Here is a 27,652-nt window from a genome sequence, read left to right on the forward strand (position 1 = left end):
AAACATGGGAGTTTTTTGAAAGGAAAATTAGTTTTATTTGATCAGATCAGTAACAGGCCAAGTTCCAGGTGCTGAACCATTTAAATCGTATCAACAAGACTGGCGTTAATGGCCTGGAGGATTCTGGGCACCTGGGGAGGATACCTCCATTCTCCCCTGATAGCAGCTCAAATGTTAGCAATTAATACAGAAGACTGTCCTCCCGCAGAACTCAGTGGACCCAAACATTGCTCCCCAATTGGCCACACAGCCAGAATTTCCAGGAGTGCTTGGGGCCACACACAGACAAGGATTCCTGCCTACCTGGCCTGCCCACTCAATTCTAGGCCTGTTCCCTCCCACTTAACTCTTCCTTTTCTTTCTAGTTTTAGGGACGGTCCTTTTTCCTGTCCTGATCTTTTGGTTGAGACCAGTATCTCTCTTCTGCCTGATAAGCCGGCAGCCACAAGGAAGCTTCCCCACTCACCTCCCCAACGTCCGATCCGAGAAAACAGCACACTGCCTGGCCTTAGAGGGTCTCCGGGGGCTCTCCTCTGCTGGTGCAGTAGACATCTGGTGGGCTCACGCTGATTTCCTTTCTGTGAGGATGCCCTGTGCCTCTCACTGCTTAAAAAGGACGGGTCCAGAGAAATCCCCAGGCAGAGAGACACAGGTGCTGAGTGTGGGAAGCAGGAGGGCGTGCACGCAGATGCTAAGGATCAGAGGGATGGTGCCAGGCACACCGCCATCTGCTACAGCTGACTCCTGTTTATGTCCCTAGAGCCGTCCTGGCTGTCACCCTCACTCAGACTTGGCTGAAATCCTTTTTCTTTCAATCTGTGGAATACTTCAGAGGGATGCCAATAAGCTTCTTTTTAAAAAATTGTACATGTATTTTATGATGATAATGGTTATACTATGGTTGTCATTACTATTACTTAGTTGGTTGCATTGTGGTTAACTAAAAGAACCTCTCCCAGTGGAGCTAGCTGAGTAACACATGGGCGGGAAATAACTAGGTCCATTTGAAGTGGGTCCAAGTGACAGTAACTCTGGGGTGACATGTACTAACGCTGCCTGCCTGTGCGGCAAACTCATTCAGACTCTTCATCACCAGCTATGGAGAGTGAAGAAAAACAAAACAAAACAAACAAACAAAAAAATAGGTATGGACATGATTGACCTTCAAAGGTAAATAATAAACTGGAAAAAATACACTTGTCACAAATTTGATATTCAGTGAGGTCTCTGATCTATAAAAATAAACAAAGAATGAAAATCCCAAAAGGAAATTAATGTTCAAATAGCCAATTAATATGTGAAAAAATCTGTTAATAAAGAAAAACAAGTTAAAATAGCAGGCTTCCCCCAACCACCAAAAAATCAACTGAGAAAGTTTTACCAAAAAAAAATAGGCATGGACATGATTGACCTTCAAAGGTAAATAATAAACTGGAAAAAATACACTTGTCACAAATTTGATATTCAGTGAGGTCTCTGATCTATAAAAATAAACAAAGAATGAAAATCCCAAAAGGAAATTAATGTTCAAATAGCCAATTAATATGTGAAAAAAATCTGTTAATAAAGAAAAACAAGTTAAAATGGCAGGCTTCCCCCATCCACCAAAAAATCAGCTGAGAAAGTTTTACCAAAATGATAAAGCCAATTGTTAGTGCAAATGTTGAAGATGGTTTCGCCTGCCTTTTGAGACCGCCCGCACTCCACGGAGTATCCACTTTTGCTTTAACCACCCTCACCGCGCCTTGCGGCCTCTTTGGCTTTCTGAGATGGCCTGCATGCTGTGAATGAAGTCTGTGTCTCTCTGAATGAATCTACCTTTACTCAACTGTGGCTCGCTCTTGAATCCTTTCCTGTGTGAAGCCAAGGACCCTCACTGGTGGGGACTTGCCTGAGATTGGGGACATGGCCACCCTCTCTCGCCCCTTTATCCCTCTATTCCTACTAAGCCCTCTTGGCTTGTCTTTCATCTCAGGGCTTCCTTCCATGTGTCTCCATGGTGGAAGCCCTCAGCCCATGTGGATGTCACAGCTTACAAACCAACAGAGGTCTTCCCAACAGCCCCAGCCAAAATCCTGCGGACTGACAGGTCTGGTCTGGGTCATGTGCCTCTCCCCTGGACAGGGCCAGCCTCTGGAGAACATGCAGGACTACAACAGAAGGGAGAAAAAGCAGTTTTTCAGAGGAAGGGATGCTAGGTAGACCCCTGCATGTCCACACTGAAGACTGAGGCTCAAAGTGAAAACCAGGTAATGGAATTCCTACTACATGCCAGGTGTTTGCAAGGCACTGGGGAGCTACTAAGACATGGTTGTAGCCCCTAATCAACTGGGAGAGCACAAACAGAAGGAAAATGGCCACAAAGAGTAACTGGAGTCCAAGAAGAAGGGAATGACTGATCAGGAGGTAAGCAGGAACCATATCTGGAAGGCCTGACAAGCCCAGATAAGTAGCAGTGAATGATAATTGCCACTGTTTGAACATGCCAGGCACTAGGCTAACTGCTCAGTATACATTTATCTTCACTCTGGTACCTGTGTGTCACAGATGAGGAAACTGATACTTAGAACAATGAAAAAATTTGCCCGGGGCGCAGAGTGATGGAGCCAGGAATCGATAGTCTATAAACACCCTGGACTTAACCTCATTGCTAAGGGGAGGCCAGCAAAGGTCATAGTCAAATTGATCTTTCTTCCCCACAAGCAATTCACATTGAAAATGAAATTTCTTGGCTGGAAGCAATCTGATATCGTGTATCTATCGTTAACGTGCACAGTACAGGCATGAAGGCAATGAAGATGTGGCCATTAAATACTGGATTTTTTCCAACCTGCTTTTAGATATTATCAATGTGGTCTGCAAGGATTGCATTTAAAATATCAGGGAAAAGGGGCTGAAAGGATTTCAGATCCAAATACAAAGGCCCTGAAACCACCAAAGGGGAAACCGATCTGACCTGAACATACTACATATGGAAACCCTGGAATGGCTGTGATGCTCTGGGGAATATTCAGTTACAAGGGAGACCCAGCGCTGACCTTTTTGCAAGGGGACAGTCAACAGAAGATTGCATTTGATAGGAGGATTCACTTCCTGTTAACAAGGCTTCTAACCCTTTATGAGAGGAGGGAGGGCAAAGACTCCAGCTGTCTTTGAAGAGACTAACCCTGGTTCTTTAGGAGTCTGAAAAGAAAAAAAAAAAAAAAAAAAAAAAGCAAACTGGGAAAAAGGAGGTATTGTGGAGGAAGGCCATACGATCCACCCAGCTGTGAAATCCTTTTCTCCAAATGGTTTGCTAGAAAGACTGAGGAAATGACAGAAATATGTCTGTAGAAATTTGACATTCTTTTCTTGAATATTACATTTTTTCTGCAAATACTCACAACATATAGAAGATATTAAAGAGTGCCTAATAATTCAAATTTTACTTCCTGAGAGGCTTTCTGGACTATCCATCCATGTATTCAAGCCACTCTCCCTGGTCCCCAGACACCCCAGCAGGATGAACGGATGCCCTTTGTTCTGTGCTCCCAGAACCCCATATACAGTGTCTCTGTTACAGCATTGGATTGAAATTGTCTTCTCCGCTAGATTCTAACATACTTCTGTCCTCGCCACTTTAGCAGATGCAGTTGCTCAGAGATTGTTTGTTGACTGAACTAATGAAACACTTCTGTAGATTTCTAAACTCTGCTCTATACTGTAGTAAGTCTCTGTGGTCAACTTCCGCCCAGGAGCTCCTCAAGTGCAACGTCAGGTCTTATTCTTATCTCCACTGCCTAGCATGTGCCTAACAGTTTCTAGCAGATAGTAGGTGCTCAGCAAACGTTTGAATGGTTAAGCACGAAATTTCTCAACACACGACACAGTGAGAAGGCAGGAGAGCAGGAAACAGGAATATTGAAGGAAATTAATTTGTGAATCAGTGACAGTCCTTTTCAGTTTATGAGCGTGAGCGATGGGAAAATGACGGTTCACCAGTAAAGTACAAATTTAGCTCCCACATTCTCAGCTGGGGGCAATTTCTCACAAGTCCTAAGAAGGGAGCTCACACAAACCACATATCGGTGCTTCATATCTAAACCCCAGAACAAACCCATGAGGCAAGTAAAACCCTTGTTTTGCATAAGATGAAACAGGCCCCGAGAGGTTTATTTTTTGCCCAAGCGCACCCAAGCAATCAGTGCCAGGCCCAGGCTCCCCGGCCCAGCGGTCCTTTCCTCCTCCTGGGACCTCCTCCTCCGACCCTTTCAAGTCTAACTAGGCGACTCCTGAGGAGGAGGCAGCGGGAGGAGGAAAGAAACTGGGGGCTGAGATGCTCTGGGCACAGGGGAGCCAGGGACAGTTCCATAAGCAGAGAGCAAAAGGAACCAGGCGACACCGCAGGGCCGCGCAGCCCCGCCCGCGCGCACTGGCCGGCATCGGTAAGCTCGGTCCTTCTGGGCTTCCGTAGTCGGAACACAAGGGACATCTTTGCCAGGGAAAGATTCGTATTTTGAGATTCAAATCGTTCGTGAATTTGAGCACTGAGATGGCGAAGCCACCCTCGCTCTACATTCACACCAACTAAAACCACGAAGGCAACATAGTCTCCACCCTTCACGTAAGAAACCCCTTCCCTCCGTGGGGAACGGATATCGGAAGTTCCGGTGGAGTTGACGTCACTTCCGCCCCGTCTCTGAGCGGTGTCAAGATGGACGCACTTCGGGCTCGGGAGCAGCTCCGGCGAAGATACCTGTTCCTGCCTGACGCGGAAGTCCCGCCAGACCACCAGGGCTCCACCGGGCCAGGTGAGGCGCTCCCCGGGCGCGCTCCGAGCGGCGCCGAGGTTCCCGGAGGCGAGGCACTCGGACACGGCTCGTCCCGCGGGCCTCCCGCAGCCCTGCCCAGTCAGGAGGGACCGGGTTTCGTTTTTTCCAGGCTTACCAAGTAGTTTTGGAAGTCGGGTATTTAGTGCCGTAAAAGATCTTTAGAGGTCACGTAGCCCTGCGTATCTTCATCTCAGCTGCGCTTCAGGAGTCCCAGGAGAGCTGGTTTAACACCAACTTGGCAATATCCATTAAAATAAAAAATACCCACCAGTTGTAGCTCTAAGAATCTACCAAAGAAGCATACTTGTAGCTGTACACAAGGATGTGTGTGCAGTGCTTCGTCTCAGCATTGCCTGTAATAGCGAACGACTAGAAACATCTAATTGCCCGTCAGCAGAGAGCTGGTTTAATACATTTTGATGTATCTACATGACACAGCAGGCCGACTTTTATGTACCAATGTGGATGATTTTAAAAGGGAGGCCCATAACAAAATATGGTGTGCTACCGTTTGGGTACAAACCAGATAACGTGTAATGTGTGTTCACCTATAGATACATAGAGTATGCAGAAGTTCATAGAAGTTGTTGCTGGTAGTTGCTTTGGGGCTGGGGAACTGGGGTTAAGGATAGGAGAGAGAGGTTTCATTTTAGATCTTTCTTTCCTGTGTGTTGTAAACCTTCTGTATTTATTACCTTTTGAAAATGAACACAGAATACATCATGTCCAGGCATGCTGGTTTATAAATTTTGATGGTGTCTCCCAGATTTTGTATTATGCTTCCCAGGAATTATGATGGTCAGCTAAAGGTTGAGCACCTCAGATGCATATCAGTGATTCTCACATGAACTAAGAGAAAGGGCATTTCAGTCACCTGGGGAGCTTTTCTTTCAGATTGGGCCTATTAAATGCACAGACTGAGCCTGTTCTTTCAGAGTGGGTCCCAAATGGAAGGAATTTGACTTGTTCATCACCTGTCTTGACAGGGCTGTGCTGGGACTAGACCTCCAGTGTACCCTTTCCACTTTTGAGCTGCCTCAAAAGGTTATATTTGTTTAAAATAATTAAAGTATGTAGTTGTAAGTAGTAGTTTTGGAAAATCCCAAGTCCATTTTGTGTTCTAATGTTTGCTATTTACATTTTTCTTAACAGGACTAATCACTTTCCTTGGTGATATATGAAACATAACATTAAAATTCCTTTACTGCTTGAGGGCATTATTCTTTCCAAAAGCCTGTATAAGTAAATTTGATTCCACAATTCATTTAGAGGAAGAGAAGTTGACTGTATTGAACATGTTTTACAGTAGGCTCCTATTATTTCTAGAAATATAAACTTATTTTGATGGTTTTACAGAAGAAATTGGTACTATAGTGGGAGAGAGTCTGGTTCTTAGAAAGCTCTAGGAAATTATTTTATTTGACATAAAATAGGTGTAATTTTTTCCTATGAAGTTAATGGCTATTTGATAAGCTGAAATCTCCCTTCTTTGTAGAAGCCTCTACAGCTGTTGAGAAAAAGGAGAAACCTCTTCCAAGACTTAATATCCATTCTGGGTTCTGGATTGTGGCATCCATAGCTGTGACCTATTACGCTGATTTCTTTAAAACTGTGAAAGACAACTTTCACGCTAGCAGGTAAGAAAACTTTATTGCTTCATAAGTTAAACATGCTTGTTTTATTTTTCATGTTATGTTTTGTCCGTTGAGTTCCTCACTTAGTAAGCACCTGCTTTCTGCCAGTCACCATGTTGGAGGGACTGGTGATACAAAGCTGGAAAAGAGTGTATGTGTCCTGGTCATGTACAACAGAGTGGATGAGACTGAAGTTATTTCAGTGGGCCTTTTCAGCATGAATGTTCTGTAGGGTGAGGAAGATAGTGAATTTAAGAAGGACCTAGTTCATTTGTAAACCATTGAGGGGGAAGGATTGACTGAAGGTCCTTAAGAAGACAAAGTACAGGAGTACGGAGAGGAAGGATGGAGAATTGTCATGGGTGAGAATCAGGTCTCAGAGTTTGTTTTCAGAGTAGTTACAGCTACCAAGGTAACTGCAGGTACAGGCTTCATTGAATTAGAGTTGAGGTCACTGCTGGGAGTAGTTGGGAGCCTTGAGGCAGGATGTCTAATGGTCCATCATTCACGAGGATTGAAATCTCTTGAGTACAATCCCAGGAGTTGACATGGAGGGGAAGGTTGTTAATCATACTTCAGAGTCCTCACTGCACATTGAAGAGTGTTCTGGAGGCTGCTGGATAACAGAAAAAGAGGGAGAGATGTTGGTACAAGTCAGAGTTGGCATCTGAAGGGGTGGTTTGTTTAGAACGCAGGCGTAATTGTTTGGAAGTACCAGCAGCGCCTGGAAAATGCAGAAGGAACTGTGTGATCACAGTTTCTCCTCCAGGGGCCATCAGGAGGAGCTGAGAGTCCTGGAGGGCAGGCTCGGGAGTGAGGGAGCAGGCAGGCAGGGGAAAGTAAGCGCAGGGGAGTTTATGTAAACTGCTGGAGGGAGAAGCTTGTTCTCTCTTTCCTTGTTTCCACAAGCTGGAGCTTTCCGTAAACACTGCCATCTCCCAGCCCTTCCCCTCACTCGCTCCTTCTCTGGGAGGTTGTGGACTTCCTGACTGGATTTGGGATGAAGACGCAGATGGGTAGCTCAGCCCTCTCTTGCTCTTGGGAGCCAGCTGCTTGCGGTCTGAGCAGATTTCAGGCTGCTCATCTGTGCCGTAGCTTTATGGGGCAGCCCTGATGTGAGACGTCTCTAGGTTTTCACGGTAACTGGGAACCCGGTGTGCAAGTCTGTCTATTTCTGGGTTTCAGGATGAGGAAGCACTTTGTCCTCGTTCACCAAAACCATCTTCTTCCCATAGCTCTGTCGGTAAAACAGCGGACAGTTGATCTTTATTAGCCTGTTCCTTTCTCTCTCCCAGTTGGTCTAGAACTTGGGATGGGGAGTGAGGGAATGGTTACTTCCTCACCACCAACAGCAGCTGCCCCTTCGTTCATTGAATATTTCAGGAGAGCCTGAGATGCGTACAGTTCTGGTGACAGGTGAACAAGGCACGTTTCTCACCCTCCAGCAGCTCATTTTAGGCTGTGATAGACAGGTGAATAGGTCACGGGTGCATACTGTGTAAGTGTCTGTGCGGGATGCTGTGGGGGCACCTAGAACGGGCGCCTAGTCCAGCCCAGCCTCAGGAGGTAGACCTTGTTGAGGCTGGGGAGAGGTGAGAGGATTTATCTCTTTGTGTCCTTATATGCCCTTATCTATAAGAACGTGAGTACCTGAGTAGTTTAAGGAAGTGGCGAGGTTCGGAAGACTTCATCGCGCTGTAAGATGTTTGGGGCACCTGTGGTGCTAAGTGGCGTGCCCAGGAGCTCACTGCTGGTGTGTGGCAGAGCCTGGACTCAGCGTCTGAACCGGGGCTGTGGGGCATGAAAAGGAAATGGGGGCGGGAGGGCATAGCTCCACGGTAGAGTGCGTGCTTAGCATGCACAAGGTCCTGGATTCAATCCCCAGTCCCTCCACTGAGAATAAATAAATAAACCTATTTACCCTCACCACCAAAAAAATAAATAAATAAAAGGAAATGGAAATCATAGGCCTGCCCTCCAGAGTGTCATCTTAGAGGAAAAGGGACTAAGTGCCTGCTCAGAGGCAGAGGAGTTTGAGGAGCGTGCCTTCTTGCTGAGACCCAGGGAAGCAGGGAGTCGCCGCAGCCCAGGCGTGAAAGCCCTGCCCCGAGGCCAGCAGCGAGGCTGCCTCCCACCTTCTCAAAGACAGTTCATTCCTCTGATGCTGGAAGTTGCTTCCCTTTCACCCTGCTATTAGCCCAAGTTCGCAAGCTCAGGACGTAGGGTTCTTGAAATCTATGCAAGGCTATAAGATTGTATGTTCAAAGGTGGGAAAGATAAGTCAACATTAAAAACAAAGCAAAACAGTGTGATGCTTTAGAAATCAGTTTTCTAGAGAGTTCCGGTTGCAGGCATCAGAATCAACTGTGGAGTTAAAACACATGCATACACACACACACACATACACACACAACTAAAATTACAATCCCAGGCGCTCAGGGCCTTCCTCAGACCCCCAGTTCAGAATTTTGGAGACGGGGACAAGATAGCTTCCCTTCAGAAAGCTGCAGAGGTGACTGATACACAGCCAGAGCTGATGCTCACTGACTTGCAGTGGTTCTATTTTGTTCAGGCAGATTTCTCCTTCTTTATGTCCTGTACCGTCAGGACAGAGAAGCCACACTAGGCTTCCTGGTGAAGATAAAGACTGAAATGAGTAGGAGGAAGGATTCTGACAAAGAAGGAATCCCCATAACTCTAGCACAGTGTTCCTCTACCTTTCTTTATTATCACCTCCTGAGAAGTCTTTTTTAAAAACATCTTTTTCCTAATATATGACTTGAATATTTGTGCTTTATACAGAAAAAAAAAACGAAGATTTTTTTTTTCTTCTCTTTGCGGGTGATTTTCGCCCCGTTGAGAACGCACGTCCTAGCAGGAGAGCAGTCTTTGAAGACCCCTAAGGAAGAACATGGGAATATTTTCCCCCTCGGTGTCAGCAGTAGAATAATGGTGGTCACTGTTGAGGATTAGCTGTGTAAGAAGAACTGAGCACTGATTCTCACAGCTGTCCTGGGAGCTGTACTGTTAATATTTTCAGAGCACACTAAGGTTGAGTAATTTGTCCAGAGTCACAAAACTAGTCATGCAGAGCTGAGATTCAAACCCAGATAGGTAAGTTTTCAAGGGCTGTGCCCCGAACCCCAGCACTCTCCTGCCTCCTGATTCTGAGTCCCAGAATTGCAGCCGCATGAATTGCCTTAAAGGAATCTGGGTCCTGGCTGTTGTTGGAAGTCCATGCAGTGCCTGGGTAACTTGACTGCTCTGACTGTCTCTTCCCCCTCTCCCTTCTGCGTGGAGTCGATCTTCTTCCCGTGGAGAAGGAAACGCTAACGGGGGGTATTGTGTTGAGTTGGGACTGGGAGAGGGACTTCATTTTCCAAATCTGGCCTCCCCCAACGGCCAGCTGGAGCTGGAAGGAAGGGCTGGTAAGGTTTTCTCGCACACACTGAGCCAGGTCTTGGGTGGAGTCAGAAGGAAGAAAAAGCCATTGCCCCTTGGGAGAGAACTAGAGATAGTCTCAGAAAGGGGGGGGGGGGGGGTTCGTTTAGAAATCTTTTATGAGAGGCAATTTGAATTAACTACTTCCAAATGGATTTTCAGTATTCTAAGGAATCCTGCTTAACTTGGAGGAGTTGATGGTACCTGTTGAAGTCTTCTTTACCCTCACACTTAAAACTTCAGAAACAGCCAGAAAGCCACTATCTTTCCTGCGTTTTTAAAGAAAATGCATTGCTGTAACCAGGGTTCTATTTTGGGTGGTTCGTTTATGAAAGTATGTCTGTGTGTGTGTGTTTAAAGCCTTGCTTTTTCATTCTTTCCTGCGTTTCACCCACCTTTACTCACCCGTCTCCTGTTAGAGTGAGACTGGAAGCTGCGATTGAATAACTGCGTCCTCTGTGCCCCTCCCCTAGTCGGTAGTCTTAGAAATAGATTTTTAGTCTGGTGATGAAAACCTTTAAGATATCTGCTGATTTGCTAAGTGATGTCAATCAGCACTTTTTTTTTAAACCATTTTATTTTTGTCTGCCTATTTGCTTAACAATCACTGAATTTCTAGGCAGCTTCAGGTAACTGCAGAGCCTTTATAAGTAGTTTATATTGTCTAGACCCAAAGTCTGCTGTGAACACAGTCTGGAGCAAAATTGGAAATAACGTCTTTCCAAAGATAGGCTTAGAAATTCTGATCCAGTAGGTTAAGGCGCTTCCTTTCTCTAGAAGCAGGGCTGGGTCATACGTGACTGGTGGGCACCATTCACAGGTATAGCCGAGTAAACAGAGAGTATAGACCACCAAAACCAAAACCCCGTGTTAGGAGCAGGTCTCACAATTCGAATCCACCTGTATTCAAAGGTGAACGTACAAAACCTTCGCCAGATACTTGTACTGTCAAAGACAAGATACCTGCCACTGGTAGGCCCCCATCTGTGTGAGCTGGTGTCATATTTAAGATGCGTGGAAAAAGACTATTTGCTATTAGGCTGTGGAGAGGGTGTGTGAGAGGATAACAAGGATGTTACTCTTGCCCCTACAGTTGGTTTCCCTGTGGCGGTGCCTTGCTGCTTGTCAGCTTATCGATTGCATTTTACTGCATATTCTACCTGGAGTGGTACCGCGGAATCGAAGACTATGACGTCAGGTATCCAGCCCTGATACCGATCACCACGGCTACGTTTATTGTAGCAGGAATTTGGTAAGTTAACTTTGGAATAACTAATAGGAATGAAAAATGTTTTGATCAGGTACATGGTAGGAAATGTAAAAAAAAAAAAAGGAATAATGGGAAAAGAGGCTCCCTGATTCCCTTTTCAGTGGCATCTTTCTCATGTATTTAGTTATTCAAAATACAAGTGGTGACATGCTATGTATATATTCTGCATTTTGCTTTTTAAATCATTTTTGCTGTGAAGTGTAATACATAGAGAAAATTGGAAAAATCTAAATTGTACAGCTGAATGAATGGTTGTGAAATGGGCATTGGTGTGAACCCCACCCAGATCAAGAAGGAGAACCGAGCTGACCCCTTGAACTGCCCCTGTGTCCCCTCCCACTCAGTACACCTTCCTTCCTGCCCCAGGTAAACACCGTCCCCACCGTCAGGGTGCTTGCTTGCTTTTGCGCCTCTTAAATACTGTTTTTGTTTCGTCTTTTTTTTGAACTGTATAGAAGTGGATTCACAGTGTGTATTCTCTCACATTTGACTGTTTGGCTGTTTCCATGCAGCATTACGTATGGTTCATCCATCTTGTCGTCCGTAACAGTCAATCATTTCTATTGCTGTTCAGCATTCCATCCTGTGACTGAGTCCCACTTCATCCGTCCTGCTGTTGATAGCGTCTGGATTGTCCCTGTCTGGGGTTGATATGAGTGATGCTGTTTAGAACAGTCTTGTGTATGTCTTGTGTGCATGGGCGCACTTCTGTTGGGTGTATGTGTCCGTGCGCGTGTATATGTACGCAGCTCCGGAGGTGAAACTGCTGCCTCATCGCGTAGGCACACCTCCAGCTTCAGTAAACGGTGCCAGGCTGCTTCCCAAAAAGGTTTTTTTGACTGAGTCATATTGTTTAGAATTCTTCCATTTGGGTGCCTGTTAGATGTCATTTTTTTTAACATGTTTTTATTGAGTTATAGTCATTTTACAATGTGTCAAATTCCAGTGTAGAGCACAATTTTTCAGTTATACATGAACATACATATATTCACTGTCACACTTTTTGTTTGCTGTGAGCCACCACAAGATCCTGTATATATTTCCCTGTGCTAGATGTGCCTTTTTAATAGATTCTTTTTAGTAGTTACCTGGTTATCACTGCACGGACATTCATGATTTTTTTAACTAGCTCCCTGGTTTTTTATTCTTTTACTGTTATAAACAATGCTGCAATCAATATCCTTATTCGTAAGTTAATAGATTCTCAATGAAAAAAAATTTTTTTTAATGTTTATAAAAGTATACTTGCTTACTAAAGAAAAATCTGTAAGTTACCGAAAAGAAAAGATAAAGAAATGAAGAAAGAAGGGAAAAGAAATCCCATGATCCTGCCAACCAGAGAGAAAACCACACCATTGTGTCTGGCCTTTTAGGTTTTTTCCTTTCTTTATGTTAAGTGAATTTCCATTTTGGGAAAACCACACACCTCTGTACCTATTCAGTTTAAATGTATTTTTTCTGTGATTTATTTTCTGTAGTTAAAGTTTATGGATGCTTGGCCTGTGTTACATTGTGATGTGGTTGTTATTAACCCTTCAGCGATGTGTGTAGACAGGTATGATATTCTGTAATTTCTTACAAGGCTAACATCAATCCCAGAAATGTCATGTTCCTTTTCAGAACAGTAGGATTATAGCTGTTTAAGTTTCTACTTATCAAGACGTTATATCTTAATAATTAGCCATCTGAAACCCTTACTTGACTATAATTTTCCTTTACTAACTTCTGCTCTTACAGATTCAGTCCATAAAAATCATCTGCGCTTAGAAAGCCTTTTATTCTTACCTTGGTGATGAGAAGTGTTTTCCTTGGTATCAAATTTAATAGCAGCTTATGAATGATGACTTTTTTCATTGTGTTTCTAACAGGAAAATACTTTCAACCATCTTTTTTTTTCCCCCCACCACGATAGTTGGGTAATGTGTGAGACTGTGAAAGCAGGCTGTAGTCATTTTACTTCGTGCTCCTGTGCAGACACTAGAGACGTAAGTGTGAAGCCATGCCGGCTCTCACGAGAAGAGCTTTAGTGATTCCACTTCCAGGTGTTTTGTGAAGAGATTGTGATATTTCCAATATGGGCTAAATCACATGTCTGAGAAACACGAGAGATGTATATAGAGAAAGTTACTGGCTGAACGCGCTTTCCCAGACTGGGTGAAAAGTGAGTTCCTCAGATCTGGAGTCTGCAGTGTAGTGTGTCTGTATGGAGTCCAGCTGTGGTTGTCAACCCTGCGGGCTTTTTGTCCTTTTCCTTTCAGCTTCAATGCTGCTCTGTGGCACGTGTGGTCGTTTTTCACTCCGCTGCTGTTGTTCACCCAGTTTATGGGGGTTGTCATGTTGATCTCACTCCTGGGATGATGTCTGAAGGTAAGGTTCTGGGATGGTATTGCTGCTAACGGGCTCATCTGGCAAAGGCTTCTGTGGCAGTTCTCAGAGGACACAGCAGGAGCAGACTGCTCGTGAACTGCTTCAGTGCATAATTTATTATTATAAATATTATAATTGAAGTAACTATGTCAATAAATAACACTGTTTCAGAACACCCGGGCTGCTCATCCATTGAACTCTGAGATGAGAGGGACTGTGATCCCTCCCCTTCTGCATGATTTAGTTCTAAGGGACGACTGTTTAGGGAAGGCACCTTGCCCTTCCAGGTTCTGATGACAGTAGTATTTGCACCTTCCGACTAGATAAATTCACACATTCGTCCATTTTCTATTGCAGGTAGCCTCCACTAACTTCTACACAAATGACTGTTGGCTAGATCATTCTTTGTTAGTGGGAGTATGGAAAGAATGGGCAATTTTACCCAATTCAGAAAAAAAAATTCTACCATTTTCTGACCTTCCTGGCTGCCTTATAAAAATCTGATGGAGTACACATCAGCCTTTTCCTGCTATGTTATTTAAAGAATTTCTGCCTCCACACGGACCCCTGCATCCTCGGGCCTGCCGCCTTACACAGTGGGGTCTGTCTGCTGAATATCAGATAACTCATTTATTAAATAAGCATGTGTTGAGAGTGCTCACTCTGCGCGCTTAGGGACGTGATGAAAAAGACAGCCCCTCTCATGTCACTCACCTCAGAACTTGGAGGCAGTCTCCATACATCGCTTTACACGTATGAAAACGGAGGCCCGGAGAAGTTAAAACACAATTAACTTAACTAACTTAATTAAGTTAATACATTAAATTATTGAGGCACAAAAGAAAACTGACATTTCAGCTCACAGACAGCATGTTCTCCCTTTGAACTTTTAAAGGTAAGTCACTGTTACCAGGTAAGGAAGAAATGGACGCAGCCTTATTGCCAGTCTGAGAGCGGTTGCTAGCACGCACGTGCTGCGCTGTGGAGGCCCCTCCAGGCATCGTGCTGGTCTAGGACGTTGGACCCTCACAGCGCACCCTCTGTCCCTGTCGACATGTCACCACAGGAACTTTCCCTCTTGACCCCGTCTCCTTTAAATCTTTGACTGTTTGGTATTGAGTTTTTACACACGATACAGGAGCTTTCGGCTTATTTGCTGACATCAATTTATAGTTGGTAACAAAGAGCCAGATAGTGTTGCAGGCATGTAGACTGAACTGTGCTTTTTCCCATTAAGTCCAACAGCTTAAGACAGAATGTCTCACTTGGGTTTTCTTTCAGGATTAAGGGCAATGTCAGTTTAAGGTGAATGGTTAGCATCCTGCTAGCTGGGAGCATCACAGACAGAATGGAAAGCTACACTGATTTTGCATCTACAAGGTGAATGGTTTCCTTGGAAAAATTGTAACTTTATACCTCTGAGGTTGAAATCAGAATAAATTATATTTCTTTTGCATATTCTTCAACTCAGGTGATCACTGAGTTTTTCAGATTCAAAGTAGAGATATTCCGTTCAAAACAGAAATAGCTTATTTGCAGTGTCAATCCTTTTGGATCATTAGAGAAAGTTTGTTGTAAAAATTTAAAGTTTCATTATAGGTGGATAAGGTACTGCCAGTGTTGTTGAGAAATTGTTCACTCTTCCACGTGAGGGATAGCAGTTTATTGTATAAGACAGGTTATTGTATGCTTATATGTGTAACTAGATAGCTGTGTATATAAAGGAATGACCGTGTCATGTGCCTTTAACCCAACCTCAACAATTACGATATAATTTCATTTGTATAATAGTTTCGTTAGGTGAGAGGACCAATTGAAAGAATTTTATGTTTTCCCATCACTCAAGATTTTATCACTGTAAATTACTGAGTTTTTAACACTTGTTTAACTTACGAACTTTTAATCATTCTAAGTATGTAGAATTTTTTTCTTAACATTTAAATAAACTATTTTTATAACTTTCTTGTGGGTTTTGGAGTAGTTTCTGTTTTCAGCTACTAGCACTTGGGGTTAACTACAGAAATAAGGCTTCATCGTAGAGAAGGCTACTCTGCTTTTCAGAGACCTCTGGAAGACTGTATTCGAACTTTCAGATACAAATATGTTTACATTAAACCTCAACATAGTAAGCATCATGACACATGAAGTACCTTACTTCATTTCCACTCCCCACCCCAGGGGACTTCAGGCCGTGATCTGTTTCCGTCACCACTTGTGGTCTGGCTCAGGTCACACCTGCACCCACGCTGCAGTGGTAGCTAATCTCTCTCCAGCTGTGAGGCAGGAGCAGTATCTGGGCTGTAGGGTCGTGGGTGACAGGCATAACATCTATGAAACACCTGTTTCGATGCCTGGCACACAGTAGGTGCTCACTCAGTAAGTGGTAATGGGGAGGGAATGAAAGACAAAGAAGATCCAAGATCCAGAAAGGGAAGAGGCATGTGTGATCCGTGAGCAGAATCGAGCCCGGTTCGTGTACACACACAAGTGAGGGTGTGGAGAGAGAGTCGTAAAGTAAGGAGCAAAGTTGAGCTAAGGTCAGAATTAGGTGGCCGCGTCAGTCAGTGATGAGAGGGTCCAGTGCAAGGTCAAGGTTGCAAACCCCCGGGTAGGATTAGAGAGGGCATTGGTTCAGACCCTCGGCAGGGAACTCAGGAGGAACCGGGACCCTGCTTTATGGCTGTGCTCTTGTTTCTTGATTGTTCCTCCCAATTTCTGTCTTCCCTCCCTTCCCTGATTAGCAACTGCTTGAATCTGCTCTTTGGAACACAGGGAGAGTCAGGGAGGCTGAATGAAGTCTATTTCCTACAAACAAGAAACGGAGAACACAGATCTGTATCAGGGGGACCCCCACAGGGTCCTGCTCAGTATCAGTCAAGACCAAGCCTTCAACCTGAGTTGCACGCTGGGGGCCCAGGCTCCGACGCAGCTGGTGACAAGGCTTTTTTGTGAAGGGTTTTAATGTGCACCCTGGGTCCAGAACTATCCTGTTACATTCACTTAGGGCAGAGATGTCTTTGCAGAAGCTAGAATGTTTGAATTTTGGGGGAGCACAGAGATAGAAGAATCTAACGTAGCTCAGGGTAAAAACCAGATTGAGTCTCCCCGCACCCTGTGTCTGGGACCTAGCTTAGGGGCAGTGGTCTTTCTAGGAGACTAATAGGATTTAGGATCCTGGCTGTTTCAGGGTTCTTCGGTTTTATGCAACAACAACAAAAAGTCTCTGGCTAAGCAAGAGAGAAATGCATTGGAAAGGAGTCAAGAGAAAGGCTAAGAGCCACATCCTTGTAAGAGGGGTACTTTCAGGGGCGAAGGGGGGTCGAGGTCTTAGGAGCTGTTACTAGGTGCCCCCTTCTGTGGCCACAGTTAGGATAACTGCCTGCCTTCCATTTAAAAGTATTTTAAGATTTTGATTCAGCTCAATATTTCTTGAAATGGTAAAGAGTTTTGGTGGAATTTAGGAATTGTTTCCATGGAATTCATAAAAATAGTTAAATAAAATAGCAATCGGGAATATTTTGTACACACCAAGGGCTCACTTTAAAGAAGCAGAATTGTGGGCTCTGGGTGGAGGGGAGACTAGGGGCTGGACAGAAAGAAGAGTAAGTTACGCCACAGAGATCTCATCTAAGTCTCACAGATTCAGCGCTGAAGGTGAGGATGAGGATTTTCCCAGTTTGGCAGAAATCACTGTGTAGCTGCTTTATTTCTCAAGCGATGTGAGCAGCTAGCTTTTGGTAGAGCTGCAGCTCTTACAGACTTTCATACCTCAATTGGAATATTCTTCATGCCTTGAGCTGCATCACTCCTATCAGCATACAAACATGTCTACTATTTCCCGTCTTCAAATGAATACACCTAAAATAGGGTTCTCTCATGCCCCCAGGGCTATTAACCACTTTATTTGGTCCCCTTTACAGCAAAACTCCACCAAAGAGTTCTCTATGCTCGTGATATCCAATTATGTTCCTCGTGTTAAAAAAATTGTATGGTGACAAAGCCCAGGAAATTGACATGTCTATTCCAATTTATCCTTCTTTTTAATCCCCTGTGTAGCATTTATCTGATCAGAAACTTGTCCTGATTTCCTTTCTAAGAAGACTACATAGGGGATGGTTAATTAAAAAAAATTTTATTACCATGTTCTAAATAGATCATTTTAAATGAACTGATTGAATCCACATTACTTTTTTTTACTGAAGTAAAGTCGATTTACGTGTTAATTTCTGGTGTACAGCATAGTGTATGTGTGTTACTTTTAGCTTCAGAAGTCATCATTTTTAAGATTATATTTAAGAGGCAGTTAACTATTACAAATAAATCATTTTGATGAATTACAGTATTATCTACTTTTACAGTAAAGGATCCTTTTGATTGTTTAAAAAAATTATATGAAGACATGGATGCAAAAGGGTGTGTATAGTGCTCCCTTCTATATACAATAAAGAAGAGTCAAAAAGGACCTCAGGAACTTGGTTCCTCCCAGCCCTCACCCCCAGGGGCAGGAGTGGGCCCCAGAGTTCAGGTCATTGCTTCCCTCGCTCCCCTCTCCCCAACCCCCACCCCTCAGCCTGATCGCCACCCTCTCTCAGGCCCATCAGAACTCCTTTCATAACCCCTCTACCCCTGTCATGGTGCCACCACAAAGCCTGGTTCTCCCGGGGCACCCTCTCACCCCCTGGGCTCACTCCCACATGCATCTATCTGTACGTTCCTGTTTCATCTATTGCCATGTGACAAAGCACACCAAACATAAGTGGCTTAAAACCACTGCCCCCATTTATTTTGCTCACGCATCTGAAATTGGAGCAGGAATTTGCAGGAACAACTGGTTTCCCCTCCATGTGGGGTACTCAATGAGGCTGGATGGTCCACTTCCAAGGTTGTTCCTTTGTGATTGGTGAGATGGCTCTGGCCGCCGATTTTGCTCCACGTGGACCTCTCCATGGGGCAGCTTGGGTTTCCTCACTGCAGAGGAGATGGGGTCCAAAGGTGGGCATTTATATTAGTTTTCTGTTGCTGCTGGAACAAATTGCCACAAACAGTGCTGGAAACGACAGAAATGGATGATTTCACAGTTCCGTGGTTAGAAGTCTGGTCTGGGTCTTGGCTTAAAATCAAGGTCTCGGCAGGGCTACATTCCTTTCTGGAGGCTCTTAGGGGAGAACCCCTGTCCCTGTTCTTACAGGCTGTGGGCAGAATTCAGTCCCTTGCGGCTGTAGGACTGAGGTTAATATATCACCTCCAAGATGACACGGGGGATGCTGTGCCTGGTACTGCACTTAAAAAGGAAGCAAATACTTACGGGGATTTCCTAGATGTTGGAGGCAACGTCTCCACGTCTAAGTGTGTTACCTGGACCTCCTTCCTGAGGAACCCGCGAGTCTGCCAGTTTACGTGGGTATTGGAGCAGGGGAAGGCTCGGAGCCATTTCCAGGCTGTAGGACACACTGTTCCATCTCTTCGGTCTTATAACCTGACAAAGCCAACGGCACTTGAAGTGTCTGTGGCCGATAGTGGTCTTGTCAGGAGACACTGGCATGAACGGTTTGGAGACTCCCGGTATACAGACCACAAGGATTTAAAGCAAATCCATACCGTCTTCTGCAGATAATTATTTCCCTTTTGAAAAACAACTTCTCACTTGTTAGCAGGCCCTGGTGGAGACTGAACACCAGTTGATGGTGTGAACTCGATGTCACCTGATCCACTGAACCACCAGGTTGGGCCCGTACAGCAGTAACATACTGTTGAGTAGAAATGGAATACAAGACTTGACCTTGAGCAGGTTGGAAACTGAGTAAGTTGCACGTGCAGGTGCCTCAGGTTCTCTGGGACCAACTCCTGCTGCATTGTCCCCTCTGATCCACACCCGGGGTCTCAGGGGGGAGTTTTTCGTGACTGAGGAGAAAAAGCTGAGGCTTAGTGTACGGCTGGCTCTATGTGATATGATAACACCAGCCATCGTGATGTGATGATGTCCAACCACGTGGACAGCTGCAGCATTGCAGCCCCACCCAGGGATCCCCGAGGGGAGGTGGTGAAGGAAAATCTCCCCAGTGGGCAGAGTGCTGAGTGGGACATTTGTCCACTTTGTCTGGACTGAGAGACATCCAGAGTAGAAATCTGCATGAACTCATGGGTGGTCGCTAACCGGCTACCTATGTGGCTAGATGCTCAGTGACTTGGGAAAGAAACAACTCCATGACTGGGTACAAGGAGGCTGGAGGAAGAAGGATGTGGATGGATGTTTCAGGATGAATTCAGAGTATGAAGATTTGCATCTCATGAGAATGCTCACCAGCAGTGACCCCTGGGACGCTGGGGATGAAATAACATGTTCTGTGGGTGTCCGTCAGCCCCACTGCCTGCCCACCCCGGTGCCTGCTCAGTGGGCCCACATACAAGGTACATGATGGCAGGGATAGAGGCTGTGGATGCGCTCGACAACACAGAAGTCCCCTCTCCAAGGCTGACCCGGTTAACACTAGTGCTGAGTGCAGAACCTGCAGTGACGAGTTGAAAAAAAGAAAATTTTTGGAAACGTTTTCCATTGAGAGGGGAAAACTTTTTGCCCTCCCTTGAATCCCGGTGGGCTCATGACTGCTCTCACCAGTATGGGATGCCATTAATGATGCTAGTGGCGACTCAGGTGAAGTCAGAAAGACCATACAGCCCTGGTGAGTTCTCTTGGAATGCCTGCTCTCCAGAGGTTCTCCCCTGACATGCTCCCTCTCAAAGCCCAGGGGCAAGGCTGTGAGAGGTTCAAGCCACTTCAAGAGGCCACGTGGAGGTGCTCTGGTCGGCAGTCCCAGTGGAGCCCAGTCTTCAGGCTATCCGATTCCAGGCACCAGAATGTGAGTGGAAAAACCTTCAGATGGTCCCAGCCCTGACCGTTGAGTCGCCCCCAGCTGCTCGGCTTCCCAGCCAGGGCCCTAGACATTGTAGACCAGACGGAAAATGATCCCCGCTGTGTGCTCTGCAAATCCTGACCCACGAGATCCATGAGCACAACAAGATGGTGGTGGTTATGTACCACTCAGTTGGGTAGTTTCTATGCTGCAATTGAACCGCTGCCAGTAGCAGAGACGCTCAGCTGCTGATGCAAAACTTCCCCTGGGGAGAACTGCCTGCTGGGCGATTGATTGTATGGGATTCCTTCCAGCATGGAGGGAGGGGTAGCTCGTCCTCCCTGGATAAGACACACCTTCTGAAGATGTATTTGTCTTTCCCTCCCATAACGCTCCTCCTGGCGTTCCCATCTGCACACTCAGGGAGAGTCTTAGCATTGTCAGGGTATTCCACGCAACATAGCTTCCAATCTAGCAATTTATTTCCCAGCAAAAGAAGTGACCAGAGACTCCACCAATGCCCAGGACTTAGCATCCGCTCAGAGCCCACATCTAGTGTTTCCCAAAAGATCTGTGTATAAAAAAAAAATGACATTAGTGGGAAAAGTAGCTAAGTTCGAATCAGATCTGTACTTTAGCTGACAGATTTACATCAATGTTAATTTCTTCATTTTGACAAAGGTACCAAGATGTAGAAAGTATCAGGGGAAGCTGGGGAAGGGGAGACAGGTAGGAATGTTTATGCTATCTTTGCAACACTTCTGTAGATTTAATATTATTTGAAGAGAAAAGATTAAGAAAAATCTTTGGTTTGGACCTCTCCCAAGAGAATGGTCACCATGCTGTAATGCAGTATGTCCTTTGGGGCAGCCTTGGAGGAAGGTCCACAGTATATTTGTAGCAGGTTGACAAGGCTCTTCTCAAGGAGACCCAGCCCCCTCTTCATTCAAGAGCTCTGGGTCTGCAAACTGGCTCATGAGTGGGAATTGAGTGAGAGTTTTTGGACTATCTCTTATGAGTCAAGATAGGTCTCTCTTTACTTTCCCTAGAGATTTTCCAGCTCTATGGATCCAATAACACTTTAATTGGCTGCCTGATGTGAATTAAATTGTGCCGCCCAAAAGATACGTTGAAGTCCTAACCCCAGTAGTTGTGAATGTGACCTTATTTGGAAAGTTCTTTGCAGATGTAATTATAATGTAAGTTGAGATGAGGTCATAGTGAAGGAGGGTTGGCCCTTAGTCCAATATGATTGGTGTCCTTATAAGAAAAAACATCCATCGACAGATGACTGGATAAAGAAGATGTGGTACATATATACAAAGGAATACTACTCAGTCATAAAAAATAAAATAATGCCATTTGCAGCAATATGGGTGGACCTGGAAATCATCATTCTAAGTAAAGTAAGCCAGAAAGAAAGAAAAATACCATGATATCACTCAGTGGAATAATAAAAAAAAAAAGACACAGATGAACTTATTCACAAAACAGAAACAGACTCATAGACATAGAGAACAGACTTACGGTTTACCAGGGGGTAAAGGTGGGTAGGAAGGGATAAATTGGGAGTTCGAAATTTGTACCTCTTGGGAAGTGATGGAAATGTTAGCTATCTTGATTGTGGCCATGGTTTCATAGCCGTATACATCTATCAGAATTCATCAAATTGTACATCTGAAATATGTGTAATTTACTCTACAGAAATTATACCACAATAAAGTTTTTTTTTGGAAAAAAAAAAAAAGAGGGACAGAGAGAGATGCAGACAGAGGGAATATGGCCATGTGACAAAGAGGGCAGAGATCGGAGCTGTGCAGCTGTAAGCTAAGGAAGGCCAGGATGGCCGGCAACACTGGAAGCTGGAAGGGGCCAGGAAGGATCCTCCCGAGATCCCTCAGAGGGAGCAGGTCCCTGCGGACACCTTGATTTCCAGCTTCCAGGCTCCAGAACTGTGACCCAATACATTTCTGTTGTTTTAAGCTGCCCAGTTGGTGGCACAAGGTTCCAGCACTCTAGGAAGCTGCTACACTGCTCCCCTCTTATTCTTAGAAACTCTGGGATTATACAGCCACTGGCAAAGATAACTGGGGGCAAAATCTAATTGACTCGGGTCCTGTTGCCCGTCGAGGTGACGGTGCTCGTGTTACCTGAGGGAGTGAAGCACTGCCAGTTGGCCTTTGCCTTTCTGGAACCCTGTCATCCTCACTGAAACTGCGGAGCCCATGTTTCAGGGCAGCAGGTCTCACCATCGTTCTGTAACCAAGCAGGACCCTATAGGGCCTTCCTGGTACAGACCACCAACAATGTCCTCTGCCTGCCTCTTGTCTGTAGACAAACTTTAGTCTCCCAGGATTCCCCAAGTTCCAAAGAGTACATTTAATCAGGGAAGTGAGAAAGTGCTTCATATATCAACTCATTTTATCCTCATGGAAACTTCTAAGAATGATTACTCTTAAGAGCTCCATGTCACAGATGAGGAAATTGAGGCACAGTGAGGCTGAGTAACTTGTCCAGGGTCACACAGCATTAAGTGATGGAGCCAGGAATCAAACCTTGCAGCCTGGCTTTACAACTCACCCCCTCACCACCACTTGATGTTGCCTTTCTCTATAAATTCACGTTGACTTGAGTTGATGTCTGATCGAGCCACAGATATACACACATTTCATATACACACGTTCCAGGCAGCGCTGCGTGCTAAGAAGGAAGACGAAGCAAGGTCAGGGGCTAGAGCACAGTGGGGAAGACACATCCCGAGTCCCACACCTGAATGATCTGATGAGGAGGTGGCACCTCGCTTCCTCCTTCACACAGCCTTCATCCGCTTGTGTGTTCGTTAACTCCTTGGTTTATTTACTGAGTGTCCACCAGGCTTGGCTCTGGGGACACCCCGCTGAAGGGCACAGTCTAAGCTTTGTATTGATGGCCATGTTCCCTGGTCACCACCTGCCTTTCCACACTCATTTCCATGCACACGGTCCACCCTCCTCTAGAACGCCCTCCCTACCCTGCCCATGTCGCTTGGCCGGCTCCTTCTCCTATCAAGGCTGCGCAGGTGATGCCTCCTCCCGGAGCCTCTCAGCCTTCCTGGCAGACTCTGGGCTCACCCAACTCTCCCATCCAGGCAGCCCTGCTGGCCGGACTGCTTGCTCAGTCTCCCCCACTGCGTAGGAGCTCCTTGAAGGCAGGGCGGAGTCTCACATCTGATACCCTCCAGCTTCCCAGTGAGTTAAATACTTGTCCATTGAGTGTGTTTCCATCAGAAGGTCGGCTCCATCAGGGCGGTCCTTTGTACCTGAATCCCCGGTGCCTAGAACAGAGCCTGGCAAATGATTCAGTGTAGGATGGATGAGAGTTGACTACATACATGAATGAACAAACTGAAAGCATGAATGACGGCCAGGCAAGGTCCTCAGGTTGACTCCCTCCCAGCCCAGGGCTCCCCCACAGCCAGGTGCCTCTGACAGTCAGAACCAGCTATGTAATTTGCCAAATCCACTGAAAAATAAAGATGTGAGTCCCCTTGTTCAAATATTAAGGATTTTGGAAGGGCAACAGCAGGATGTTGAACCGAGGGGTAGAGGGGATCTCCTGGGCACCCAGCCCTACGTTACTGCACAGGTGGGTGGCTGTGAGGCCTGCCTGCCTGCCTGCCCGCCCCGGCTTCCCAGGCTGCATCCCCCAGCAGCTCCCTCCCAGCTCCCCCCTCCAGCCCTGATCTCAGCCATGCCCAACCTTGGGACCTCCTGAGATGGGCACCCTGGTGGCCAAGGTCAGCTTCAGGTGGGCTGGGGTAGCTGAGGGAGGCGCTCAGGCCAGCACAGTTGCAGGGAGGAAGGACCTCAGGCAGCCCCCAGTGCCAGCGCCACTCAGTCCAGAAGAAGCTCTCCATTCCCCTGGAGGAGGAAGAGAGGATATTTTTTTCTTGGGAAGTGTCTCCTGCCTTATCTACATTGGGGACCCCCTGGCAGACACACAGGTGCACAGATGTAGAGACAAACACAGACACAAACAAAAAAGATACCCTGTCTCCCTGTTCAAAAATCTAGGGACTGGCGCTGCCACCCTCTCCCAACTGCCGGCTCCAAACAGACACACCTGAACCGATGGCCAGACACAGAGACCTGCCCGGAGGAAACATACTGCGGAAACACGCGGGGACGAGGACAGACAGACAGACTCAGGCACACGGACACTTTCAGGCTCACCTAGGGCTCTTCGGTCCGCAACGCAGACGCTCAGGGACATCCGAGCAGAGCGCGCACCTTCGGAGCCCCCGGCGCCCAGCTCCGTCGCAGCCACGCCTCCCGCGCCCACCCTCTCGGGCGGCTCAGGGCGAGCCCACCGCCCCCCACCTCCACCCCAGGAGCCCGAGGGAGGCGCGCGGGCAGGGCTGGGTAAGCCGGCATCGGTTCAGGAGACGGAGCTGCGGATAGCGGGCGGGGTCGGGACGCGCGGATACGGGAGCGGGAGGACGTCGGGGCAGGGCTGGCCCGGGGCCAAGGCATCGGGGGCGGGGAGAGGCCCGCGTGGGTCTAGAGTGGGCGGGAGGGCTGTCCCGGACTTTGCGGAGTGAGGGGAAGTGGGCAGTGCGCACTGGGGAGCGCGAAGAAGCCGAGGCCAGCCCGGGTTAGCCCAGGTCAGCGGGGTGGGGGCGGTGGTAAGTCGATCGGGCGGGTACCTTGACCGAGGGCAGAGGGGCAGAAGGCGGGAGACTAGGCGTCCGAGGGTGATCAGGACAAGGCAGAGGGCGTCGGGGCTAGGGCAGGGGACAGGAGCAGCAGGTGGGGCCCAGGTCGCAGCCACCCCGGGGACTAGACGCAGTGAGGGTCGCTCAAGGATGCACGAGGGCCAGGCGCCGCCTGCATCTCCCCAGGCCGCTCGGGGCGGCCCCGACAGGGTGACGTCGGGGCCCGCGGCCTGTCTGCCGCCCCAGCTCCTGGCCTCGGGGTCCCCGACGTCCCCGCGTCCCCCCCTCGGCGGGGCGCTGTCCGCGCCAGTTTCCCGCAGAAGCTGGCGGAGGCGCTGAGCAGCCAGTACGGGCTGAACGTGTTCGTGGCGGGGCTGCTGTTCCTGCTGGCCTGGGCCGTGCACGCCTCGGGCGTGGGCAAGAGCGACCTGCTGTGCTTCCTCAGCGCGCTCATGCTGCTGCAGCTGCTCTGGATGCTGTGGTACGTGGGCCGCAGCTCCGCGCACCGCCGCCTCATCCGCCCCAAGGACACGCACGCCGGCGCGCGCTGGCTCCGCGGTGAGTCTCCCGTCCGCGAACCGGCGGGCGGGCCTGCTCGCCCGCTCCCTGCAGCCCGGCCGCGCCTCTGAGCCCTTCCCTCCTCGACTTTTCCCTTTAGTCTTTTCTTCTCGTGCACCTCTGCTGGCTCCCCCACCCCACCTCCTGCCTTTCCTTCTCTCTTTTTCTTTGTTAAGCCTTTATTATTCAAGCAGCCTCCTCTCTCTGCCTCCAGACTCTTGCCTTACATTCCATCGTTAGAGCCACAGTTACACAAACCTGTTCACACGTTTCCTTGGCTTAAAACCCTGCTGTGGTTGCACTGACCCCATGATGGAGGCCACACTCGCCGTCCTGGCATTCAAGGCCTTCTAAGATCTGGCCCCGGATAGCCTCTTCCATTTTAGCCCCTCCTTTGCCTCATTCTGTGCGCCAGTCTCAAAGGCTTTCAGTTCCCATCACAAAATCTCATGTTTCCATGCCTTAGTATATTCTGTTCCCACCTCTTGGAATGCCTCCCACCTGCTTTGCTTTCAAAGACAGGGCTCAGGTCCCACCCTATCTCCCTCCAGTGGTGCTTTTCCGACATCAACCCCCACCCCTACCACCAACCCATCACTTTGTGGTTCTGACCACACTCCTTTTCCCCTCACTGCACCCTAGGTAGGCACTGTTCTTCCTGTTAACACTTATGTCCTCTCCACCACACTGGAGGAACTCTTCAGTGCTCATCTCGTGGTCCTAGGGCCACCTCAGGGCCTGGCACAGAGCGGGTGCAAAGGAAATGCAGTTGGGATGAATGATGTAATGAATAAGTGGATAAACGTTCCAGGCAGTGGGGACAGAAGCACTTGCTAGTCACTCACAACACATCGATTGAAACATTGTCAAGATAAGAACACTCCTCTCCTCAAGGAGCTTCTGCTCTTGAAAGGGAGATAGACATGATACAGGTCAGAGGGAGGAGGCTGTGGGAAGTCTGATTGTGGAGAAAGCCGCTGTCTGAGAAAACTTCATGGGAGGGGCCAGCTACATTTCACTCCGTGTGGTCCAGACACGTCACACTTCCCTGTCTGAATCTCAAGTTAGACCTGAATTTAAGACCATTGTTGTCACTTTCCTTGCGGGATGTTGGGCAAATTACTTAATCTCTCCAACCCTTAGTTTTGGCAAGTGCAGAATGAGACTCAAACACTCTGTAGGATCAGGGACTGCTGGGTACAGGGTGGGCTCCCAGCACGCGTTCGTTTTCCCTCCCACCCACAGTCTCAGCAAAGGCTTGGCCTCAATGCAACTTTCTCCACCCACCTGGCAGAAATGACCCCTCACTCCCACGGGTCACCGAGGCTCCCTCTGTGTAGCACTCTTTTGGTCCTTGTCAATTTCTGCCTTGTCTTGTGACTAGCTGGATGTGAGCCTTGTGACCCGGAGGATTTCAGGTTTCTTAGGCTCAGGGTTCTTAGGTTCCTCTTGCCTTGGGAAAAACTGCACACAGCTCCAGGCTGGCGCAAATGCCTGCTCTGAAAATGGTTGTTTAAGGGAGGTTTGTAGTTTTATGACTCTGTGAATGACAATGAGTCCAGGGCCCTATCAAACAAACAGACAAGGATGAAATGTTATTTTGAGGCTATTGACTTAAATAGGTAAACTATCACACACACAGGCTTCTGGACTCTGCTTTCCCATAGTGGCAGGGTCCTTCCTTTGTTCCTTCCTCACTTCCTCCCCACCATGCTTCTGCCCTTCCTTTTTCCTTCCCTCCTTCCTGTCTTCCCCCATCCTTGACCATCCTTTCCTTTCTTCTTCACCCTCCCAGTTCCCTCCTCATTTCTCTGTCCTCTGTCCCTCTTTCCCTCCTTCCTTCCTTTTCTTTCTCCCTCCCTCCTCTCATCTCTCCTTCTTCTCTCCCTCCCTCAACCCTATTCTTCCTCACTCTTCCCTCCTCTCTCCCTCCTTCCAGGAAACCTCGAAGCACTGTGGCCTGAGTCAGTGGATGAATGGAGGTGCCAGTTCCCCAAATTGGGAAGCCAGATGGAGGAATAGGGGTG

At 47.2% G+C, this 27,652-nt stretch overlaps 2 protein-coding genes across 4 annotated transcripts in view; both read left to right on the forward strand.

Annotated features, from left to right (window-relative positions):
• Positions 1 to 4,605: 4,605 nt before the first annotated feature.
• Positions 4,606 to 15,485, forward strand: TMEM128 (transmembrane protein 128). 3 transcript variants are annotated; one of them, XM_032493894.1, is made up of 5 exons: positions 4,606 to 4,790; positions 6,307 to 6,448; positions 10,980 to 11,138; positions 13,415 to 13,523; positions 13,881 to 14,036. In XM_032493894.1, the coding sequence occupies exons 1-4, from the start codon at positions 4,694 to 4,696 to the stop codon at positions 13,512 to 13,514; spliced, it is 498 nt and encodes a 165-aa protein (XP_032349785.1). In that variant the 5' UTR covers positions 4,606 to 4,693; the 3' UTR covers positions 13,515 to 13,523; positions 13,881 to 14,036. The 3 variants fall into 3 exon arrangements, with proteins under 3 accessions (XP_032349785.1, XP_014418395.1, XP_006189101.1); XM_014562909.2 differs by lacking the exon at positions 13,881 to 14,036 and adding an exon at positions 14,805 to 15,485 and having other exon boundaries at positions 4,614 to 4,790; XM_006189039.3 differs by lacking the exon at positions 13,881 to 14,036 and adding an exon at positions 14,419 to 15,485 and having other exon boundaries at positions 4,620 to 4,790.
• Positions 15,486 to 19,185: 3,700 nt separating this feature from the next.
• OTOP1 (otopetrin 1) overlaps positions 19,186 to 27,652 on the forward strand; it is a 41,951-nt gene continuing 33,484 nt past the window's right edge. Inside the window, 3 exon segments of the mRNA XM_032493905.1 lie at positions 19,186 to 19,323; positions 24,427 to 25,343; positions 25,346 to 25,625. Of these exon segments, the coding sequence (XP_032349796.1) occupies positions 25,218 to 25,343; positions 25,346 to 25,625 (406 nt within the window). The 5' untranslated portion in view covers positions 19,186 to 19,323; positions 24,427 to 25,217.

Source organism: Camelus ferus, chromosome 2 (genome assembly GCF_009834535.1).
Source record: "Camelus ferus isolate YT-003-E chromosome 2, BCGSAC_Cfer_1.0, whole genome shotgun sequence".
Taxonomy (NCBI): domain Eukaryota; kingdom Metazoa; phylum Chordata; class Mammalia; order Artiodactyla; family Camelidae; genus Camelus; species Camelus ferus.

Excerpts from the sequence above, each read along its gene's own strand:
- TMEM128 (XM_032493894.1), top strand. The coding sequence starts at position 4,694 with ATGGACGCACTTCGGGCTCGGGAGCAGCTCCGGCGAAGATACCTGTTC. Across the intron at positions 6,449-10,979 it reads GACAACTTTCACGCTAGCAG|TTGGTTTCCCTGTGGCGGTG; the intron begins GTAAGAAAACTT and ends TTGCCCCTACAG. Across the intron at positions 11,139-13,414 it reads TTTATTGTAGCAGGAATTTG|CTTCAATGCTGCTCTGTGGC; the intron begins GTAAGTTAACTT and ends TTTTCCTTTCAG.